The 22,874-nt window shown below is 37.8% G+C and overlaps 1 protein-coding gene across 2 annotated transcripts in view; it reads right to left on the reverse strand.

Moving 5' to 3' along the window:
- Positions 1–3,018: 3,018 nt before the first annotated feature.
- The window catches only part of ACSL3 (acyl-CoA synthetase long chain family member 3), a 78,668-nt gene continuing 58,812 nt past the window's right edge, over positions 3,019–22,874 (reverse strand). For both annotated transcript variants that reach the window (XM_082396808.1, XM_082396809.1), the window contains 11 exons: positions 22,007–22,145; positions 19,900–20,050; positions 18,532–18,655; positions 18,219–18,290; positions 16,792–16,931; positions 15,029–15,201; positions 13,286–13,360; positions 12,005–12,196; positions 10,601–10,715; positions 9,035–9,192; positions 3,019–4,961 (listed from right to left, as the gene is read on the reverse strand). In XM_082396808.1, coding sequence (XP_082252934.1) covers positions 4,804–4,961; positions 9,035–9,192; positions 10,601–10,715; positions 12,005–12,196; positions 13,286–13,360; positions 15,029–15,201; positions 16,792–16,931; positions 18,219–18,290; positions 18,532–18,655; positions 19,900–20,050; positions 22,007–22,145 — 1,497 coding nt within the window. In that variant the 3' untranslated portion in view covers positions 3,019–4,803. The remainder of the gene's footprint in view (positions 4,962–9,034; positions 9,193–10,600; positions 10,716–12,004; positions 12,197–13,285; positions 13,361–15,028; positions 15,202–16,791; positions 16,932–18,218; positions 18,291–18,531; positions 18,656–19,899; positions 20,051–22,006; positions 22,146–22,874) is intronic.

Below are 22,874 nucleotides of genomic sequence, written 5' to 3' on the forward strand. Positions count from 1 at the left end.
ACCCAGACAGGTAGGTAAGCGATACTGTTGTCAGCACTGCAGCTCAGCAGAGGGCTATTTTTTGCAGCGCAGGCCAAGCACGTAGCAGAGGAGGGGACCGTGCCCCGGGCTCGCCTGGGCGGGGGGGGGGGGAGGGGGAGGGGGGAGGGAGCGGGAGGCCCAAGCGGAGGCTGGGCGGCTTGGGACCAAGAGGCCCAGCTCTCAGCACCCACACAGGGGGCTTCCAGGGCACACACTGCTGGGCTGTTAGGGCTGGTATTCTGTACATCAGCACCTTCTCGCCCTTCTTCCTTTCCAGCCCAGCCTGAACCACCACCAAATGGGAGAAGTTGCCCCTGAATGAATCCCACCAAAGCCAACAGTATTCAAAGGCATCAGTAAAGAAGGGCACTAATGCGGAAGGGTTTGCTGAAGAGTGTTTTGAGAAGCCTGAACTGACTAGAAAGATGCACGTAACATTAAATGTGGACACACATATCCGTCGTTATAATTTTAACACTTTAATCCGCTCAGAAAAGTTAAGGAACACCTACTCAGTCCCATGTCAAGGCCCTGGGGTGAAAGGTGGTTTCTAAACAGACGTGCCCTTGTAGCCTGCGTGCCTGCACGTGGGCCGATGAGAAGGGAATCTGAGACAGGAGTGCTGGAGGGGAATCAGATTGAAGCTAACGTATTTTCATTACTTAAAATCAGGCAATAGAGGTACACAGCCTGCTGTTTTTACACGGCTATGTCCGAAGAATCTTTCCATGACAACAGAGACCTACCTACCTCATCCTAAAATTACAGGTGTATTTGATATGGCAGAAATATTAACCTACCTATGTTTAATAATCTGAGCAAAGTTAATGAGAGAAATTAGGCACAATAATCTTTTTAAACTGATTCAAACCAAACACTGAAGCTGCCATATGTTTTGTTACAGTTACAAGACTACATACATAAAGACCTACTTTTATAGAAGTTCACGTTCGTATAAAGGTACATACACCCGGTCTTGTCAGAAACCAACATGAACAGCAGCTGAAGGCAGGGAGGGGTCGGTTACGGAGACAGCACGCTTCCTCCCATGACGCCAGGACTCCGTGCGGGCATGAAATTTCGATGTTTCATTGCTGCCACCTTGCCTTTGCCCCACAGATTTTAATGCCAAATTCTGATTTCATCTCTATTCAAGACTTCAAGCTACGTGAATGTTCTACGCGCGGAAAACCTCTTAACACCACTGACTTGGCGGACAGCACGGCTCTTGCCGTCAAAGCCCAAGGGAGCAGAGGGAGGGAGGGACGCAGGGCGCTCGGGGCAAGTGAGGACAGAATGCTAGCAAAGCAGGTACATCAAGAACAGAGCTTCTCCAGTAAAGTCTCCGTTCAAATGGATTGCTAGGCCGAGAAAGACAATTCCCCTAACTCCTTTTCCAATGAGTATTTCAGGAATGTCCAATTAAGTTTGACTTTTATGGAGAGAGCTTTTCTTTCTTTGGAAAAACAAAATATTGAGTTTTAATATCAGAAACTTTAGAGATCATGGATATCAAATCCATTACTTAAAAACAAAGTAGTGGGCTTCCCTAGTGGCGCACTGGTTGAGAATCTGCCTGCCAATGCAGGGGACACGGGTTCGAGCCCTGGTCTGGGAAGATCCCACATGCCGCAGAGCAACTGGGCCCGTGAGCCACAACTACTGAGCCTGCGCGACTGGAGCCTGTGCTCCGCAACAAGAGAGGCCACGATAGTGAGAGGCCCGCGCACAGCGATGAAGAGTGGCCCCCGCTTGCCACAACTGGAGAAGGCCCTCGCACAGAAACGAGGACCCAACGCAGCCAAAAATAAAGAAATAAATAATTCCTATTAAAACTGTGAGAAAATAATTTTAAAAAAAAAACAAAAAACAAAGTAGTATTAAAAAGTAGCTAATGCTTACAGTTTTGTTCTGTTTTAAGAACTTTCTAATGAAGTTTAAGCTAAGAAATACCAGCAGGGGGAGTGGGGATTGGGGGAGGGTGGGGGGGAGGGAGGTGGCCACCAATCTACCTGATGTAAACTGCTAGACACTTACAGGAGAGATTCAAGAACTCTTCATGTAGCTTACTTCTGGAAAACAACAGTTCTCAGAAGACATCCTTTTAGAATCTATAGTCTCTTTTCAGATGTGTGTATTAATTAGATTTAGCCATTTACTGTGAAATTCCTGAAAGTTTCCCTCCAAGTATCTTCCGGTTAAACCAGTATTTTTCTTGTAATCAAATTACAGTTTTTGGGTGTTTTTTTTTTTTTCCTCCAAATCAACCAACTTTTTCTTTTTTGAAAGGATAACATTAAAACGCACTATTTTTCAAGTCACTGAAGATGGTTTGGATTAAAAAGTAATTGGAGGGCTTCCCTGGTGGCGCAGTGGTTGAGAATCTGCCTGCTAATGCAGGGGACACGGGTTCGAGCCCTGGTCTGGGAAGATCCCACATGCCGCAGAGCAGCTAGGCCCGTGAGCCACAACTACTGAGCCTGTGCGTCTGGAGCCTGTGCTCCGCAACAAGAGAGGCCGCGATAGTGAGAGGCCCGCGCACTGTGATGAAGAGTGGCCCCCGCTTGCCACAACTAGAGAAAGCCCTAGCACAGAAACGAAGACCCAACATAGCAATCAATCAATCAATTAATCAATAAAAAAATAAATCTATAAAAAAAAAAAGTAATTGGAAAGGGGATTCTACTTATTTAATTTCATATTCTGCTGTGGCATCTGACACCTGGCATCTGGTATTTTAGGAATGAAAGGAACTATAAAAAAAAAAAGAGAGAAAAATGGGACTATGTACAGATTAAGCCACTCTTATTAGACGTTTCTGAAAAGAAACAACTTTTATTCTGAATCAGTGATAAGCTACATATTCATCTGCCACTATTTCAAGTCACAGTTATACTGATATCTCTCCTTTGAAGCGCTGAATGGTTTTTTCTAAATACTTTCCAAACGTCATTTGAAAGCAAGTAATTATTCTAAAGATAAAGCATCAGAAACAAATTCTGTCCACCCAAGCTGACTTTAATGTTTAGATCACAACATTTTAGGGAGGTTCCATTTAATTTTTCCCTATTTTTACTTCTTCTTGGCAGTTTTTCAAAACTCTGTGAAAATTTAAACTATGACAAGAAAAGCGTTCAAAACATAATACAAATATATACAAGAATACAAGAAAAGCTTAGAACAAAAAACACCATATTACAGTATCTCCAAACACGATGTGTTCATGATATGGCCAAAAACTACAGGGGTTCCAGGTCCTCAACACTCCGACTATCCTACGCAGATCTACATTCATACCTTTTCACATATGTGTATTTTTGTTTTGTTTTGCCTTTTTGGTGCCTAAAGTAACTGAGAATCAAGAAAATAACTAATATGACATGAAAAACATGGTACCTATGATTTTTTTACATCCTAGTCTAAACACATCTGAATTGGTGCAACATTACTCTTAATAATAATAGCCAGACAACAGACAAGCAATACATATGAAAAGACATACTATATATAATACAATATTTTTAGAATCACAAATAATTTCCACACTGACATTAAAAAACCTGAAAATTATATCTTAACTCACCTCATTATAAAGTTAAATTCTCATGTATCATAGTAAGAATGTCATTACTAGAAGCATTCTAAATTATTTCATTTTCTAGTGTAGAAAGGTTATGGTAGAAAAGATAAGGTGCTTTTTTAATAAGCTGCCAACAGACACTGACAGTGGCTGACACACATACCCAGTGCAAACTATCCAAGAAAATAATCCTAATTTGGAAATGAGACATATCATTAAACGGCTAGACTAAAAGTAGAGTGGGATAGAATAATTTTCCGTGACTAATAGGTCATAAACTCACAGACAACTCAATGTACATGCAGTCCATGAAATAAAGAATAACTTTCCATCCTTTTTTTTTTTTTTTTTAATTCTACCTTAACTTTTAAAATTGTTCCCAATTCTAAAAGTTTAGTCTCCTAGTTTCCACAGCTAACTAGAAGACTCTGGATATTCTGATGGTAAGCTACTAGAGATTAATGATCCACTGGTGCTACCCTTGCTGTGTTTTCTTCTTTACTATGAAACCATAACCCTCTATTGCTATTTTGTTTCATGCAGGACCAACCAAACTTAATTTTTTTTCTAAGAAAAAATAAATATATAAAGAAGACACTGTCAGGCATATATTCACAAGGTCTCAATTTCTTAAAACATAAGTATGGGTATATTTATTTCTCTCAAATGCATACAAGACAATAATTACACAGCAACAAATCTTTTGTTCAACAATGATTTGATTCATAAGCATTTGAATGAAATTTACATAATTTCACATCCATACCCTTGCATGTTTAAATACTGTAAGTAAAAAAGCCCCCCAAATAACCAATTCTTGTATTTCCTATTTATCCCTCTATACATCCAAACTTTAAAAAGTTACAAACTGAACATTATACAGAACATACAAATCATGTTTAAAAACTTGAGGTTTTAAAATCACTGTTCCCCGAAGATGATTCAAAAACGTCCTCACGCTGACCAGTGCAGTCCTAGGTGGTAAAGTAACTTGGAGGAGGGGAAGAAAGAAGAGACAGACACAAGTTTGCTGTCTTAATATTTTACTAATCCTGTTAGTTAAAAATGGTGATGTCATGAGAAATAACAGTTTAGGTTTAATATGAGGAATGGAGTCTGCCTCACAGCTTGAGACATGCATTTCAAGTATTTTCCTATTTGATCTGAGCTCCCTGCAGCAAACTGATGCTGAAAGAGAATAATTATTTTCTTCCATACATTCGCTCAATGTCCGCCTGGTAATGTGTTTTAAGCTCTTTGCGTTTCAGCTTGAAGGCATCTGTCACCAGACCAGTTTCAGGGGTCCACGGTTCAGGGCTCAAACGAATTTTTACTGGAATTTCAAACTTTTCCAGACTTGCTGAGACGGTGGAAAAAAATGTAAATGCAAGGTCATGAAAAATATACAATTAAAATTCTTGGCAAATAATTTAACTTCCTCAGCCTTTGAGCACTCATCAAAATGCAAAGCCAACAGCTCATAAATCTCACTTCTAAACAATGTATCCCTCAGAAATATGAGAAGTAAGAAACAGATTAGGTATGAGAATTACAACAGCAAAAAACTGCTGAGAAAATCTACATGTCCATCAATAGAAGGAGTTGGATAAATTATGATACAGGCATAAAATGTACACAATTCAGTCACTAAAAATGAGTTAGATCTATCTGGTATGGGTATATAAAGATACCTGCAATATACTGTTAGGTTTAAAAGAAGTTTTGTTTTTTAACACTAGATAAACTTATATGCAACTAGATGTGTGCGACAAGGATACACACCAAAATAAACCGCATACCTCTAGGGGGCTAGGATCCAGGATTAAGGAAAAGGAAATGCCACTTTTTACCTTACACCTATTTGTTTTCTTTGAATTTATTTTAAAAAATCACTTTAGAAACTAAGAAATAACAAAGTTTCCACAGAATCCTGTCACTGAGCCACGATATTCGCCACGAGCTCTGAGGAAGGACGTCTGCTCACGACCGTGCTCCGCCCGCGCTGCTTGATACCAAGCAGGTCCTCCACAGTGGAAAAATGAGGGGGGCGGGGTGGGGGGAAGACAGGGACAAGAGATGTAGTTTTGAAGAAACACCTTTCCTTAAAAAGACTGATTTACTTTTCCAGCATTCATTTAACAAATATTTACCAGGAAAAAAATACTGTATAAGGTGCTTTACTAAACATTCTTTTAAAATACAAAAATGAATAGTTTCTGCTCTCAACTGGTATACTATCGGGAAACAGGTAAACACCTAGCCATAATAAGGTATATACCTTAAAAGAACTGAATTAAAAGGTATAAGTGCCTTGGGAACAAAAATGATATATTAACTCTAACCTGTAAAAAGAAACAGAAATAACAAAGTTTTATTCTTCAAAGATGAAAAATACGTCAGGAGTGGTTTCTAAGAGGAAAAACCACTATGAGAAAAAGCAGTAAGGCGGGGACCACAGTTCTTAAGGGACAGGAGTCTGACACGACGGAGATGTGGGGAGACTCACAGGCAAGCACTGGAAGCCCACGTTCAGCTGTTAAGTGATCGGTCGGAACCGCACTCTACGACCTGACTCAACATGACGTTAGTTTAGGTACAGTGATATCATCTAGACCAGGTTTTAGAAAAATGAACACAGCTACAACCAAACGACCAGGTGAAGAAATGGGGACTCTAAGTATAATTATGAGTATTTCTTCCCTATTTTGTTGTGAATCTGCTTGTATATAAGTTAAGCAAATATTTTTGTTTTCTTCCCTCCTATTCTCTTAATCAAAATATATTTATAAGTTCACTTTATATCACAGTATTTAAGTTACAGGATATCAAAGGAGAAGAGTAAAAAAAAATCAGTCAAGGGGTCTGCATCCACTTCTGGGGAAAAGGTTAAAGTATCTTCAGTTGCACGCAGAACAGGTGTATAATGTTAGGTGATAGTCTGACTTCGTTACTGTCTTTACTTGGAAATTAACTATGGTGTAAGGAAATGTATCTGGGTACCAAGCTGACACTGGGTGGGCTGTGATAGTTTTATGCATCATCTGGGCTAGGCTAGAGTTCCCAGTTATTCAATTAAACACTAATCTAGGTGTTGCTTTGCAAGTGGTTTTGTAGATATGACTAAGTCAGCTGAAAGGCCTTGAGAGCAGAGCCGAGGCACCCCCAAACAAGCAGCAGTTCTGCCTGTGGACAGGGCCTTTGGCTCGTGCCCAGGAGTTCCACTCCACCTTTTTTTTTTTTTTTTTTTTAAACAGTTTGCCCTACAGATTTCCAAGTTTGTCTAGCCAGCCCCCAATAATCATGTAAACCAATTCCCTACAATAAGTTTCTTAATATATTTAACTTACTGATTCTGTTTCTGGTGTAAACCTAATATAGATTTTGCTTAAAAATGAAGCTGGATCCCTTCTTCACATCATATATAAAAATTAACCCAAAATGGACTAAGGACCCAAATATAAGGGCTAAAGCTATAAAACTCTTAGAAGAAAACAAAGGGCTATTTCTTTGTAACTTGAATTAGGCAACGGTTTCTCAGATGTGACACCAAAAGCACAAGCAACAAAAGAAAAAAATAAACTGTATCTTATAAAAATTAAAACTGTTGTGCTTCAAAGGATACCATCAAGAAAAGTAAAAACACAACCCACAGGATGGGAGAAAATATTTACAAACCACGTATCTGATAATGGATTTGCATCTAGAATATATAAAGACTCATACAACTCAATAATAAAAAGACAACCTCACTTAAAAAACGGGCAAAGAATCTGAACAGCCATTCTCCAGAGAAGACATACAATGGCCATAAGTACATGAAAATATGCTCAACATCATAAACCACCATCTGAAATACAAATCAGAGCCACAATGAGAGGCCACTTCACACCAACCAGGATGGCTAAAATTGAAAGGATGAACAATAATGAGTGCTGGGAAGGATGTGGGGAAACTGGAACCCTCATACAACATTCGTGGGAATGTAAAATGGTGCCACCATTTTTTAAAATAGTCTGGAAAATATTTAGAAAAATATGCTCTGGAAAATAGCCTGGTAGTTCCTCAAAAGGTTCAAAATAAAGTTAGCAGAGGCCCAGCAATTCTCCTCCTAGTTATCTACACAACAGAAATAAATAAGTATATCCACACAAAAGCTTGCGTACAAATGTTCACAGCAACATTATTCATTAACAGCCAAATGTGGAAACAACCCAGGTGTCAACTGATGAATGGATAACCAAATATTATTTGGCAATAAAAGGAAATGAAGTGTTGATACACACTACAAGAAAACTTGGATGAACACTACATGCTAAGTGAAAGAAACCAGTCACAAAACCCTATATATTATATGGTTCTACTTACACAAAATCTTCAGAACAGGCAAATCTATAGAAACAGAAAGATCAGTGGTTCCCAAGGACTAGGAGGTCTGAGGTATGGTGGGGAGTGACAGCTAATAGACACGCTCTTTCTTTCTGAGGTGATGACAATGTGCTAAAGCTGATTACGGTAATTGTACAACTCTGCGAATATACTAAAAAACTATGTAATTGTATATACTAAATGGGCAAGTTGTTTGGTATGTGAATTATAATATATCTCAGAGCTGTTAACATATACATAAAATTTAAAAATAAAGCAAGAAGGCATATAAATTTTAAATTATGCTTATTGTTTCAGTAGTCTACCTTACTTAGAAATTATGTAGGTTTCTAATTTCATATCCATTAATTAACTCAATTTAGCATCAGACCAAGGATTTCAAGTTACCTAGAAAAGTTGGAAACTATTTTCAAGCTGACATACTACAAAACACAATTATTGTTGAAGGGTCAAAATGATTTTGTCTGATTAAATGCAATTTACATTTTTCATAATCTTGAATAACATATCTAAGGAGAATAAAAATGCATACTTGTATTACACATGACACTGATGACTCAGAAGGTACAGCTGTTTTTATGAAACCAACAACATTAAACGAAGTCTCTCTGCACTCACCCCTCAACACACACACACACACACACACACACACACACGGGGTGGTAGTTCAACCGACTACCAGCACACTAACAGTGTAGCAAAGAGTCCTGGACAGTTCACTGTGGGCTGCGGTGTCCAGGAAGCTAAGCAGGGCCTTGGAAACAGCTGAGAAGAGTGGAGAAAGGGCCAACCCAGAAAACAGAAGCTGCCGAGAAGAGGACATTCTGGGACATGCCCATCAGTGGTGGGCGTGGATGATTTGTGTGTCCCTAAAGGGGCTTCAGTGGGGGACTGATAAGTGCGTTCTTCTCCCTACTAATGGTGGGAAAATATGACTGGTTTCTGAGCAGGAAATGTAACCTAAGCCCTTGTAGCAAAAACAGGATAAGCAAGCTTAAGTAGCCTCTTCCCACCTCAGTTCTCGGAATCAGCCCAACACTCTCTCACCTGAAACAGCAGCTTCCGAGAGCGCTTTGAGCACCTCATTCTCCATTTCGCAGCTGTTACACAGCTCCTCCCAGGTCCCTCGAAGTCCCCTCTTTCGTGCTAGTTCCGTTAGCTCCTTTTGATTCGGCACAACAAATCCAATGACATAAGAATGATAACTGAAATGAAGGGCAACTTGGTTAAGGCACCACATGGCGTACACCGCGTTAACTACGGTTAACCGGCTACACTGACATTCAGCGATCAGCTCTTCACCATCCCAAGCAACACGCACGAGGGCATATCTGGTACCGCCACGCCTGCTGTCTGATTCATAACGCGCTGCGGTGCTCTGGCAGAATTCACTGCTAAATAAACCTGAACCTGACATTTCATGATAAATTTCAACTATGTATATGTATAACTGCTATGAATTATGCTTTTAAAAAAGAAAATTACAAAATCAGAAAATTCATCCTCAAAAAATCAGTAATTCACATCAACAGATTAAACAAAACTGAAAGCTAATGTAGATATGAAACTGTTTCTAAAAAAATTTGGCAACAAGTCAAAGTAATGTGATTATACATATTTTTTCCTTTGTTACCATGGGAATTTGTGTTCTAGAGGAACTCTGAGTGTATGCTCGCTGAAGGCAGCAGCCTGAAGAAACGGCAGCAGCACCAGGAGAAGGTCAGTTCTGGTTAATATCACATATGAAAATCCAGAACTGTAGCGTCACTAAAGAAAACACTTCATGACTAACAAAGGGCAGAATCATTTATAAATCAATGTAGTAAATCTTTAAAGTGGGCTGTACCTCAAAGTCTATTTCTAAATTGGTTCTCTTAACACCAGATTTTATCTTTTCATAATAAGCATTATGTCAACTGCTGTAGTAAGGGTCCCAGGCTGGCCACAAAATATCCGATCATTAACCCTGGAGAATGATTGCCACATGCAATACTGGTATGAAAAAATGTAATCAGGGTGCCCATCTGAAATTCCAACACATTTCCCAAGACTGCATTTCTGGGATTTTAACTTTAAACTCTCCTTCCCAGCTGCCTCTATATCATCATGGGCTCGAGATGCTATGTATTAAGCCACAGCTTAACATAGCTTAAGGGGGAACGGAAGCCCACACCTGGCTAGGGTCCCAAGCAGGCTCAAACTGACAGGGGGCAGTAAGAACTGAGCAGAGCACTGCTCTGACCCCACCCCCGACGTCCTTCTTCACTCGCCTCCCCTCTGGACTGGTTGTGGGACGCCTCCCTGTGCGGAGGGACAGGTGGCTAGGGGTACCAAGGCAGCACGAAGGAGGGTTTTATTTCCTTCCCCTTCCTATCACACAGAACACTGCACTGAGATGGAAAACAGAAAACAGGGACAGAGGAAGAGAAGGAGAGCAGCATCACAAGGAAAGAATCAGCTAGTGGCTGTAATGAGAACAGGCCGTTCCCAGAGACAGTGGATAAGAAGGAAGAGTTCTTGGTATAATTTTACAAAGAAGGCCGGCATAGAAAGGAAATGCCAACAGCACACCAAACGTTTTAAGTAAAAGTAGCATAAATTCTACTTTCTTACCTGTTTGCATATGCACAAATATTATCTATTAGTGAGAGATTCTTCAAAGCTGCCTCTACTTTCCCGAGAGAAACATATTCTCCTGCCTGTAGTTTTACAAGGTCCTTTTTACGATCTGCGCAAAAACAAGACCGGGAGGGGGGCACATTGGAGGACAATATTATTATACCTTTAATACATAGAAATATTGGCCATTCCCTAAGTAATCTGCTATCAATTAAGTTCACTATAGTAGTTATGCTAAAATTAAAAACACATATAAAATTAGGCCCTTATTTTTGTACTACTAAATATATTCTTTTAAAGAATTAGCTTCTGATTAAGGGACCCCATCATCAGGGCTTCAGGCATGTTCTGCTGAACAGATTATGTTCCTGGTACACATTAATACCAGAAAGGTCAAGAATATACTCAATGCCATCTGAAAGCTCACATTCTATCTGAAGAGAAGCAGGACGAAAAAACATCACTTTAATACGATACGGTAGTACTAGGTGTTAGGACTCTCCAACCTGCTGATTTTCAAAGAATTCCCGCAAGTGAGGCCTGAGCTGAGTCTTGAGGGAAGACTGAGCAGTAGCCGAGGGAAGAGAACACTGGCAAAGAAGAGAGACGTGCCAGCTTGAATTACTGCAGCATACAGGAGGAGGAAAGGTTTTCAGCAGGAAAGCAGCCAGTGACATGGGGGTTTAGTTATCACGTGGTGGCAGCGAGAGGGTGCATTCAGCAGGGGCGAGCATAGCAACAGAAAGGAATTTCTTGCAATAGGGTGACAGAAGGTGCAGGCCTGACCTACGATCACAGAAAGAGGGACAGACAGAAAAGAATGATCTTGAGGCATATTTTTATAAGGTAAAGCAGTGGGATATGGATTAGATGTGGGGAGCTGACTGAAGAGGTTCTCATCTCCTGCCAGTGTCTAGATGGCACGACTGGGATAGAAGTGCCATTAACTGAGAGAAAGCACCTAAGAGGAGAAGCAAGGAAGGTATTTTCACCCACAGGTCCTAGTACTGAGCTGCCAGGCCTTTCTTAGCTCTCACAGGCAAGTGAAGGACATGGTTCTGACAGGAAAAGAGCCCTAATAACCTCTAGATAGCAAAGAATTCACAAAAATGAATATTCCCTATTAAGAACGGGACTCTTTAAGGATTATCTAGTAGTAATTAAAAATACCACTGCTGCTGAACAGACCTTGAGACCTCATAATATGTCAAGCCTTACAAATTCCACAGAGTCCCTATTGTACATTTTTATATTCCAGGGATAATGCAGAGACCATACCAACACTACATAAAGATGAATTCTTACACTATTAAACAGCTTCTCTAAATATATAGTCTCTCTTTTGAAAAGCTATTTTGGAAACATCCACTTAAAGAAAAAGAGCATTAGTTCGCTTACCAATAATCTTCAAACAGCCATCAGGGTCAAACTCTCCAATATCTCCAGTACACAGCCACCTCTGTCCATTTTCATCTTCAAAAAAATCAGCTTTTGTTTTCGCTTCATTTTTGTAGTATCCCATTGTCACATTTTGGCCACCAATAATAATTTCACCCCTAGGATGTGGTTTATCAGTATTAAAGTATCCACCTAACAAACACAGAATAATTTAGAGTTAATTCAACATCGTTGAATGCATGCGTGCATGCCTGCGTGCATCGTGTGAATATTTGAAACTATTAGTTTCTAAATAGGGACATCTGATTTTGATCCAATCAGGGTTTCCCAAAGGAAATACGGCAGGCACTACGAACGAAATTCATCAACATAAAACTAGTTGCAAATTTTCAGCTGCTTAACCCTAAGCACTTCTGCTTTCAAACTACTATTCCAAGAAAAAAATTAAACTCGAAAATCCAACATCTATTGTATAAAATAATTACATATGGACAACACAGGTCAATTCCTTTAAGGATTCTGTAGAGATTCTTAAATATCATACTAATAACTGATAAAAGTGTTAAATCGTGCATTTTGAGAATAAATCTCTGTATAAAATCAAATTACTATATATTTAGAAGATTTATTCCTTACAGATAATTTCAGAATGGTTCCAAGTTTAAGCTTATTAAACATTTTCACTAGTTCTGCTAAAAGATAGCTGAAAAATGACACCCAAGCCTTAGAATCTCTTTGCATAAAAGGTGCACCCAAACAAATCATAGATAATATGTACATGTTAATAGGGTCATATAAAATTTTTTAAAAGTAACTAGTATTTAAATGGCATGAGCAATAGATTTTCATGTAATTATAGTAAAAATTCCCTTCTGATAATTTTGGGTTGAAGCCCTCGGAGAAGAGAAAGAAAAAAGAACAAACAGGTAAAAATCTTCAGTTTCACAGAATGAATGATATGATTTTGTTTCTACAAAACATGATCATTTGTAATTTATGGGCATTATTTATTTAGCACATTTCTCAAGTTTTTCCCATAATTCTTATTTGCATTTATGTAATAAAATAAGCAAATAAAAACATTATAATTCTTCGAAATCATCTTTGAAATAAGCAAAATAAATGCATTCATATAGCTCTAGATAAAATATTTCTATTATAAAGGACAAAAGTGAGCACTTGTGGGTGATTTTACACTCTAAAGTAAGGAAGGAAATGAAGCACAATTCTAAAGTTTAATATTATACAAATTAATGCTCTGTGGTTAAAAGAGGTTATTACCTTCCTCCCAGTTCTTTAATTTGATTTCACAGCAAACTAACGGTGCTCCCACTCTGCCAGTATTGTAGTCCCACACTAAAATGCAAATAGAAAAAAGTATTTGATTACAGTAGTTAATAAATTGCTTCATTTTTTTAAACTACAAAAAACCAGTGATTTATCCCAAACCTTAGATATCCCCAGAGAACCCTTAAATGCAGAAGTAGCACGTTGGTGAAGCAAGCTGTGTAGCCCATACTGAAGTGTTTTGGTTTGTTTTTTTTTATCCGAACTGGTTATAGACATTTAAAAATCAAGACATTTTACAAAAGAGTATGGAATCTCCAAGAACAATGGGCCCACATTTCCAGCACAGCAACAACTGTAGCCCCTATCAGACGGTGCAGGCCTGCTCCAGTTTCCCCAGATCCCTTACCATCACATTTTCTTACACCAGGGCCCACTTCACTCATTTAAGTAGCTGCCTGGCTCATGAGTTTGTCTTCTCTATCTTAAAGGATAAAGGAACACAATGGTTTACACCTATTCCACTTTCTTACTAGACTTAACAGCTCTGCAGTACAAACAACCTCTCCCATCTTCTCCCATGTACCACTATTTCAAACTGAGATCTCTGAAGCTTCCCTCACATCAGTTTATACTATCACACCCTATTTTTTCATAAACTCATATAATAAGAGTTCAGAGATCACGCTGGAGATTAAGATTGTTAACTTTCAAGGATCTGGGAAAGAACCGACCACTATTACGAACTACTACTGCATTATGTTTCCTCTTCAAAGAGCATTCAAATATCAGAAATGAAAGGTTGATATTTAATACTTTACAGACTTATTTACAACATAAACCGTAACTGATTAATCACACATCCAATGGAAACCTTAAAAATGGAAGAAATTAAGGCTCTTCAGGAACCGTATATGCATGTTTTTAAGATTGCTTGTCTATTTTGTGCAAAACAAGACTTAGAAGCAGCTTCCAAAAATACATAAAATACAGAGAACGTAACTGAAAACTGGAAAATACAGAAGTAATGCAGGATAAACCTGGCGTAAGAATGGTGCACAAAAGAGCTCAAGGTAAATAAGGGAAAATGAAAAGTGAAGAGGTTTAGTGTCTATCAGTATCTAGAAAACACAAAGGAGAAGCATAGTTTTATCTAGGACTGGAGAACAAAGTAACTTTCTTCCACAAAAGGGCATATGAGGCACTAGGGGAGTCATCTGGGCACCACTCAAGTAATGGACTGCCCCCTCAACCTCATCACCATGATAAACTCCGGAAATCAGATTCTCTAGACCGGAATCTAGTTCCTCGTTGCACTTAACACAGACCACCCACCCCAATAAATATTTCTCAATTTGAGCCTTAATAAACATACCTAAACAACCAGAAAATACACATTAATTTTTCTACATAAAAAGAAATTTAAAAACTGATATAAGATGATAAATGTACACAATACAGCCAATGCTTGTGACGAAAACTTCTTTTCTAGAAAGCTAAGGAGTTTTTAATACTACATATCATAGTTTTAACGCGAAAACTCCTCTAGATGAATTATTGACAATTAGATACACCTAATACATTCTAAAAACTGATATCAATAATCACACTACTTAGGATTTACACAAATATTTTAACTGCTCTTCTACATATCTGCAAAAAACAACCCATACTAAAAAGTGCCTGGAGTTGCACCCCAGCCTCTGTTGGACACACCACTTTGTAGATAACACTAACCTTCTGTAATTGTTCCAGCCCCACAAGATTCAGTGAGTCCATATCCCTGACCGACAGGACAGCAAAAACAGATGTTCATGAATCTCTGTGTGGTTGCAGAAAGTGGAGCACCTCCACACAAGAGAAGCCGAATATTTCCACCTAGCAAGCTTCGAACTTTCCGGAAAATAAACCTTAAAAAAAAAAAAAAAATCAATCAGATAATCACAGAATTTTAAAGCTGAATGGGATTTTCCAAATCATTTAGACTAATCTTCCAATTCTGATACACAGGCACACCATGAAGATATTTAGAGTTCAGTTCCAGAGCACCGCAATAGAGTGAATATTGCAATAAAGCAAGTCACATGACTTTTTTGGTCTCCAGGTGCATACAAAAATTATGTTTATACTATGCTATAGTCTATTAAGTTTACAATAGCATTACGTCTAAAAAGCAATGTACGTACCTTAATTAAAAAATACTTTATGTTAACAAATGCTAACCATCTGACAATACAGGGTTGCCACAAACCTTCCACTTGTAAAAACACAGTAACTGTGAAACGCAATAAAGCAAAGTGCAATAAAACGAGGTACACCTATATGAGATGTTGAGATTAAGTATCCTATCCAAGGCCACAAAGTCAATTTAAGATACTCTCTTGACCCACTACTTAAATCTAAATGTTTATTCAACCAAGTTTATTCAACCAAGAACATGTGATTTTCTCTTGAGAACTTCAAGTAATATTTGAATTCAAAATTGTCATGTTTAATTTTATATAGTAATGGAAAACCCTTGCTTATGGCCAGAGCAATTAGTTTTATATCATTATATAATACATATTATATTAATACTGAATAATCCTATTGTATCTTCATAAAATTTAGTATGAAAAATTATTATTTTGCTTTCGCTTACTTCATTAGAAATGTATACGTATTTGTATACAGCAATTTAAGTCTTTAAAATTTCACTAATTCAAGTTGAAGTATCTGGTAAACTAAAAAAAGAAACAATTCAAACATCTAATTGAAATGTTTCTGAAAATACACTAACTAAAAAGATTGCTTACCACCTAGATGAAAAAGGGGGAAGGGTTTTGTTTTGTATTTTAATAACTTTGAAAAAAGACCAAGAGGCAATCATTAAAAAAAAAAAAAAATATATATATATATATATATATATATATGTAAATAGGCTTTACAAAGCAATCCTGTATGTCACTGGAGATATAAGTAAAAAGCAGGAAAAAATATTATAAAGTTTTAAATAATGTGAAATACATCTGAAAACTATATTAACATTCCCATAAAAAATAATTTGAATGTCATACTTTTATTTTCTAATTTCTAAACTATTTTATAGTTAAATCTACTTATTCTATTAGTGCCATGGCGGGGAGGGGGGGACAAGTGTGTGGTAAAACTCATTTAACACTTTAAACACAAAACATTTAATCATATTTGGTTGCCATTTTATATTCATACTGAAATAAATATAAAAGCAAAGAGAAACTACTTCTCAAAATAATTAAAATCATATAAGTGTCCACAGAAGACATAAGCACACATTTAACACAGTAAAATTTTTAGTGAAAATTTTTTTCAAATAACATTGCAATCTTTTTTAATTGCTCATATTCTTATGCAAGATGGATTTTTTTTAGAGTCCCTTTGACTTTTTAAGATAATTTTTTCTTATAACTATCTCAATTAATTGGGCTATTAATGTGAATAAAATGATCAAATTATCAAGGAGAGGGAGAGCCTTTACTTACCTATCACACAGCGGAGTACCATGCCCTTTTGAAATCTGTTCCATTTTGTAATTATAGGCGAGAATAAACAGAGTGCGTTGAAAATTACTCATTTCATTCACTTTATTCATGACATTTTTGTAGATCCGATCCATGATTTCCTAGATGTATAAAAATGGGTTAAAACAGTCAATAATGCTATCAGCTACCTTATTTAAAATCTTAACATCAGATTACTATTTCCATCAATAGAGGCATTTTAAAAGATACATTCTGTCAAGAATAAACTTTTAAAATAGAGCCACAATTTGTTTAAAAATGAGATTTCTGTAATTTTTAATAGATGCTCATGAGTAGTAAAAAAAAAAGAAAAGGGGGGGGCAGGGAGATATTAAAAACCTTAGGGCAGTAATATGCCATTATTGATTCTTTATACTGCTTTGCTCTTATTTATTCTGAACTACAAACTAAACTCACTAAATAAATGAACAACTATATAAAATTAAGAGAATTTTAAAAACCATTCTATCTTATAAAGATATAAAGTACTACATTCTTTGCTCACAAAAAGACCGTGGGGTTATTTTGGTTGTTTGTTTGATTTTTAATGCTGCACCCATGAAGAATTTCCTTGTCTGCACTGTGTTTTGCTTGCTATGCCTATTCCTATGACATATACTTTAATGACTTGAAATAGTTTCTCTCTACAATTTTAAATTATATTTAATATTTATGTGAACCAAAAATTTAAAGAAATATAGTACTAAGGAAACTACATACCTAATGAAACTCCAAAATTACTGGTCATTTATATTTGACTTTGGAATAACTACGTAATTATGCTTGAATGTGAACACTCAGTATCCAATTATAATTCCCAACACTTTCAAACAAAATCAGAAAGCCTCGTAAAATTTACATTAAGGGAGCAGAAAATCATTGCTATCGCATTTCTACTGCTCTTATTCCCAGGCCCCTCCCTATGCCTGGTATTAAATTAAGATGCACAGTGCTGCTAGGGTAATTCAAAGTTGCACCAACTTCTCTGTCCCTTTTTTTTGGTGTCTAGACCAGACTTTCCCCAAGGACTCGGGAGATATGATTTGCTTAGAAGGAGGTGCTATCAAACTTTTTCTCCTATCTCCTGCTGGGCTTCAGGTTTCTACCAATAGCAAACAGATATCACAAAAATGATTTGAGCAAGAAGCTATTTAGGGAAAGGCACTGATAATATCATATCGAAGCTGAAACTAAGTTGATTGTTTAATAAGTAAGAAAAAAAAAGATAAACAAGATCAAATAAATACTGTAGAGCTCAAGGTAACACAGATAATGAATAAGGAATAAATCCTACATAAGCTACCTTGTCAACAATATCTTTTCCACTAGCATTTACTTTCTGTAGATGCTTTTTTAGCAGGCAATATTGATTAATGGTCAATTCTTACCGGGACAGCTGCCATCAGTGTTGGTTTCAATATGGATGTATCTCCTTTGCTTCCTTTTTTTATTTTTGAAGACTACAGAGAGAAAAAGTTATCTATATAAAGTGATCCTTATTTTAAAAATTCAGTGAAACTCTTAAAAAAACACATTACAAATTCATCATTTTAATTCACTTATATTCTAAATAGCACTTAAAAGGCAAGTTCCTTTAGAATGATTAACTGTCAGCCTTACAATATACTGTCATACTGAATAAAAATTGTGTTAAAGATAATTATGATTTTTTAGTATCTCAAATCACAGAATTTAATTTACCTGATCTGCTAAAGTCTGTGGTGAAGAGTAGCCAATGCAGCATCCATGAGAAAGACAAACAAGCTCGGCACTTAATTCTAACACGTGGGCCAGAGGCAGATATCCGATGTAAACATCTTTCTCCCTAAAAGCAAAGGGAGATACAGGAAGCAACAGTCAGGTGCTGTTTCTGTGAAAATGGGAGCGAGCTTTACCCTCAGGGCTCAATCTGGGTTCTCTGTGTGTGCACACACGCATGCGTGTGTGTGTGTGTGGTGTGTGTGTGTGTGTGTGAAGAGAGAGAGACAGAGACAGACACTGGGGGTGTCAGGGAAAAGAACTATAGTACAGCTCAACCTAAAGCTGAGGAGGCAGACACTCCAAGGAAGTGGCTCCTGTTTCCGGGTCCTCCTGGAAGGCACTCACTAACTGTGAGTGCTGCAGAAGCGAAGTGCCAGGACAGAAGAAATATGGGCTTGGAGGGGGGAAAAAGAAAATGAGGGTTCTTTTGAAGGACAGAAGAAATTCCCCCAAGGAGGAAATGGTCTTTAAAGCTAATGGGCTATCAAACAGGAGAGTTCAAATAGGATCCACAACCGTCTGTCAGGAATCTCAGGATGAGATTCTTGTTCTGAGAGTTAAATTATACCTTACGTAATAAAATGTATATGTATACATATCCATATATTTCAAGAACTGCTCCCATTCCCAGAAGGAATTAGTTGCTCTTAGTTTTTTTTCTGAAAGTTATGCACACACAAGAAAAATTTCTCTCTCCATTCCTAAATTCAATTCCACAGTAACATGTGTGTGTATAATTTCTGTGCATAAAGGCAACAAAAATATCCAACCACTGCACTAGATCAGTCATCACAATATTGATTCCATCTCTGTGAATGCTAGCTTTACCACCCCTAAAATTCGCTCCCGTCTGGTTTCCTCCATTGGTCTCTTTCCCATCCCAGTATACCCACTCTCCCCCAGTACTACTGGAATGTGTCTTAAAAAGAAAAATCAGAGACTGAATACAGAAGCTCAATAAGCATTTATTGGATATATTATTTGTTCACTTGAATTATAATATTTAGGTATAAAAATGACTATGAAGGTAACAACAGCAACTGATTAAAATAATTTAAGACATTTAAGTCAGTTAAAGTTTGCACTTTTAAAGTAACAAGTAAATATTAACAATGATGTCTATCAACTATACTTTAAAACCCCCAACTATAACTATTTTGTAATTTTAATGTCCTTTTCTTGAAGAAATACCTACTGTAAACAGACTCTGAAGGACTAATTTAACCGTATACTAATAAATGACACAAACATTAATGTAACAACAGACAGAAATACTGGACTACCCCAAATTTATTTACTATGACATACCCCAGTTCTGGAATCCTTTCCGCCATCCCAGTTATACCAGCAATAAGGTTACTATGGGAGATCATGACCCCCTTTGGAAGTCCTGTGGATCCACTTGTGTACATGATTACTGCAATATCTGAGGGCACTGGTTTGCTATGAGGTTTGTTTTCTGTATTGGAGAAGAAAAAACACACATACTTCTAAGAAATTTAGCTGTATCACCAACTTTTTCATAATCATCTATTTGTCTAACTGAGTTAACAACTATTAACTGGGTTCATACAAGCTCAACAAAACAGATCAAGTCCCCGCACATAAGAGACATATGCTATTGGGACAGACATAAACAAATCTATGTTAGAAGAGCTATGAAGAAAAATAAAGCAGGGCAAGGTGAGAAGATGTTAGCAAAAGTGGCAGGAAATGAAGATGAAGTAGCCGCCAGCACCATATCATGCAGCCTCAGAGGCCATGCGAAGGACTTTGGATTTCACTCTGGGTGGAAAGCAATGTTACTTTGAACAGAGGCTTGTCATCACCTGTGACAAGGACCACCTTAGCTACTGTGTGGCTACCTAACTTAAAAAGGAAAGGAAGGAGGTATAGGGAGACAAAAGGCTATTCCAGCAACTCAACTAAGAAATAAGGGTGGTTAGACTAGGGTACCTAGACATTTGCTAAAAAATGTTCTCTGCTTCAGAGCGGTGAAGTTAACATGGCGATACTCGGAATCCTGGATTAAAAGACAATGTCCCTCATTTGCACAAGCCTAAGAACAGCAGCCAACATCCTACAGAGGTGACACAGTAAGAAAGACTAAGAGAAGTAGGTCACGGATAGCACTGGTGATCTGCCGGAATTAATCTTGGAACTACCCTCAATGCGGTCTTCTTAAATAAATGAGGAAAACATTTTAAACATGTTCCCAAGTGAACTCTTTCTCTCCTACCTGTCAAGATATATTTCTTGACAATTGTTATTATTCAAGTTCTTGCTTCCTAATCCGTCATTCACTCCTTCATCCCATGGCACCGTTCTCCTCTGCCACCAGCACTTAGAAGCTGCTCTCTCTGAAGCGACACTGGCTAAGAAGTCCAATGGTGCTTCTGCAATCCCTGCATCATCGGCCTCCTGCAGTGCACCTGGTCCTTCTGAAGACTCCTGCCTCACTGAGGGGCTCCTTTCACTCGGCTCCCACGAACCACACGCTGCGTGTCTTCTTCCTCCTTCTCTGACCAATTCTTGGTGGCCTTTGGAGGTACCATTCTCTGTGGGTGACCTCACCTACTCCCACAGCTTTAATTAAAATCTGTTTCTAGCTTCTAAATCCTTTAACTCCAAATTAAACTCCAGCGTACTAGACTTGTATAGGCCACTCCCCACTACAAAGCTACATTTATTTGAATGTCTCACCAGCACGTAAATTCAACATGTCCAAAATTAACCTCAGCATAACCCCATTCCCAAGCTGAGTGAATGTTTACATCTAATTCATCACTATGTTTCCAACTATAAAGGAAGTACAGTCCCACCATCCTAACAGCTTTTGTGATATCCTTAAACATCAATATATTCTCTAACATTTTCTGACACTTATTTGAGAGTGGGAATTTCCAGTTACCATGCCTGGGTGTGCTAGTTGGAGGACAGAAAGATGTCCCCTTCTGGAAACAACACAGCTGGAGCAGAAAGTAAAAGGAGGGATGCAGGTTTAGACACTTTACGTATCTGTTAATACTTACAGATAATTCACATAGAGCAAGTTTAATGGCATTATTTGTTTAGACAAATAATGGCATTATTTGTTATTTGGTTTAAAGACTAACTTTAAACCAAAGAGAAAAAGGGAAACGGGAAAACTGTATAACGTAAAAAGTATTTTAAATTAACTTCAAATAGATACTACTTTTAGAACATTTTAATAAATAAATGTTCATGTTTTTCCTTAAGCTTTTTTTTTTAAAGGGTAGATGAGAGTATACCTAGGGTGACCTTTCTTCCCAAAGTGATGGCCTAGGAAACTAGTTTGTCACCTGACCTAACTTTAGAATCAAATATCTGGAGCACTTCTGGAGAACACGGTCACTGCAGAACGTACACGAGGAACTGGGAAACCGCCACATACCCGCGCTGGCCTTGGCTCCCAGCGCCTGCACTGCTCCCATGGTGTGCACGATGACGCCCTTGGGGAACTCAGACCAGGCCGGCGGCTTACCGTCCACGGTGATGATGTGCCGCAGGCACGGGACCAGAGAAACTATATCCTGGGAAAACACAAGCATTCGTTGTAGTCTTCATTACTCTTCATTGAATAGCTTGGCAAATAGTCCAGGACACAAGAAAAGCAGCTTACCACATTCAGCAAATTGTTAATTTCTTGCCTCAAAAAAGCAAGGGTGGGGTGTACTGGTATGAATACCCCTTTTTTCAGATGGAGAACTACTGGTCTGAAATATAAGTTACTGTTTTATTACATTATATTTACTGTGTGTACCCTTGTTCTTTGGTAAAATCTTAATCAATAAAGTCAGTTCCTGACAAAAATGGGCATGTAAACACACACTGCCTGAACTACAGGGTAGCCGAACATTCCTCATGCTTTTAAGAGGCAAATAAAGATACAGGGGGAGAGGAAGGGAATTCTCTTATAAACTTGGATTAAAAAAAAAAAAACAGATATTATTGTTTTCACAGAGTTGTCTGGAGTTGTCTGGAGACGAAAGAAACCCTTCTCCTGTAGTTTTGTAAAGTCTTTTTCTTCCCTTTAAAAAATTCTGAAACTTGTAATGTTTCAGTTGTCTGGAGACGAAAGAAACCCTTCTCCTGTAGTTTTGTAAAGTCTTTTTCTTCCCTTTAAAAAATTCTGAAACTTGTAATGACTCAAACGCTTCAGAACCAAGTGAATTACTAGTTTAAAAATAACCCTTAAAAATTACAAATTTATTGAAAACAGACTAGAAAATAGATGAGCACAATAAAGTTGTAATCCCTTC

This window comes from Balaenoptera borealis (assembly GCF_965194805.1).
Source record: "Balaenoptera borealis genome assembly, chromosome: 6".
Lineage (NCBI taxonomy): Eukaryota > Metazoa > Chordata > Mammalia > Artiodactyla > Balaenopteridae > Balaenoptera > Balaenoptera borealis.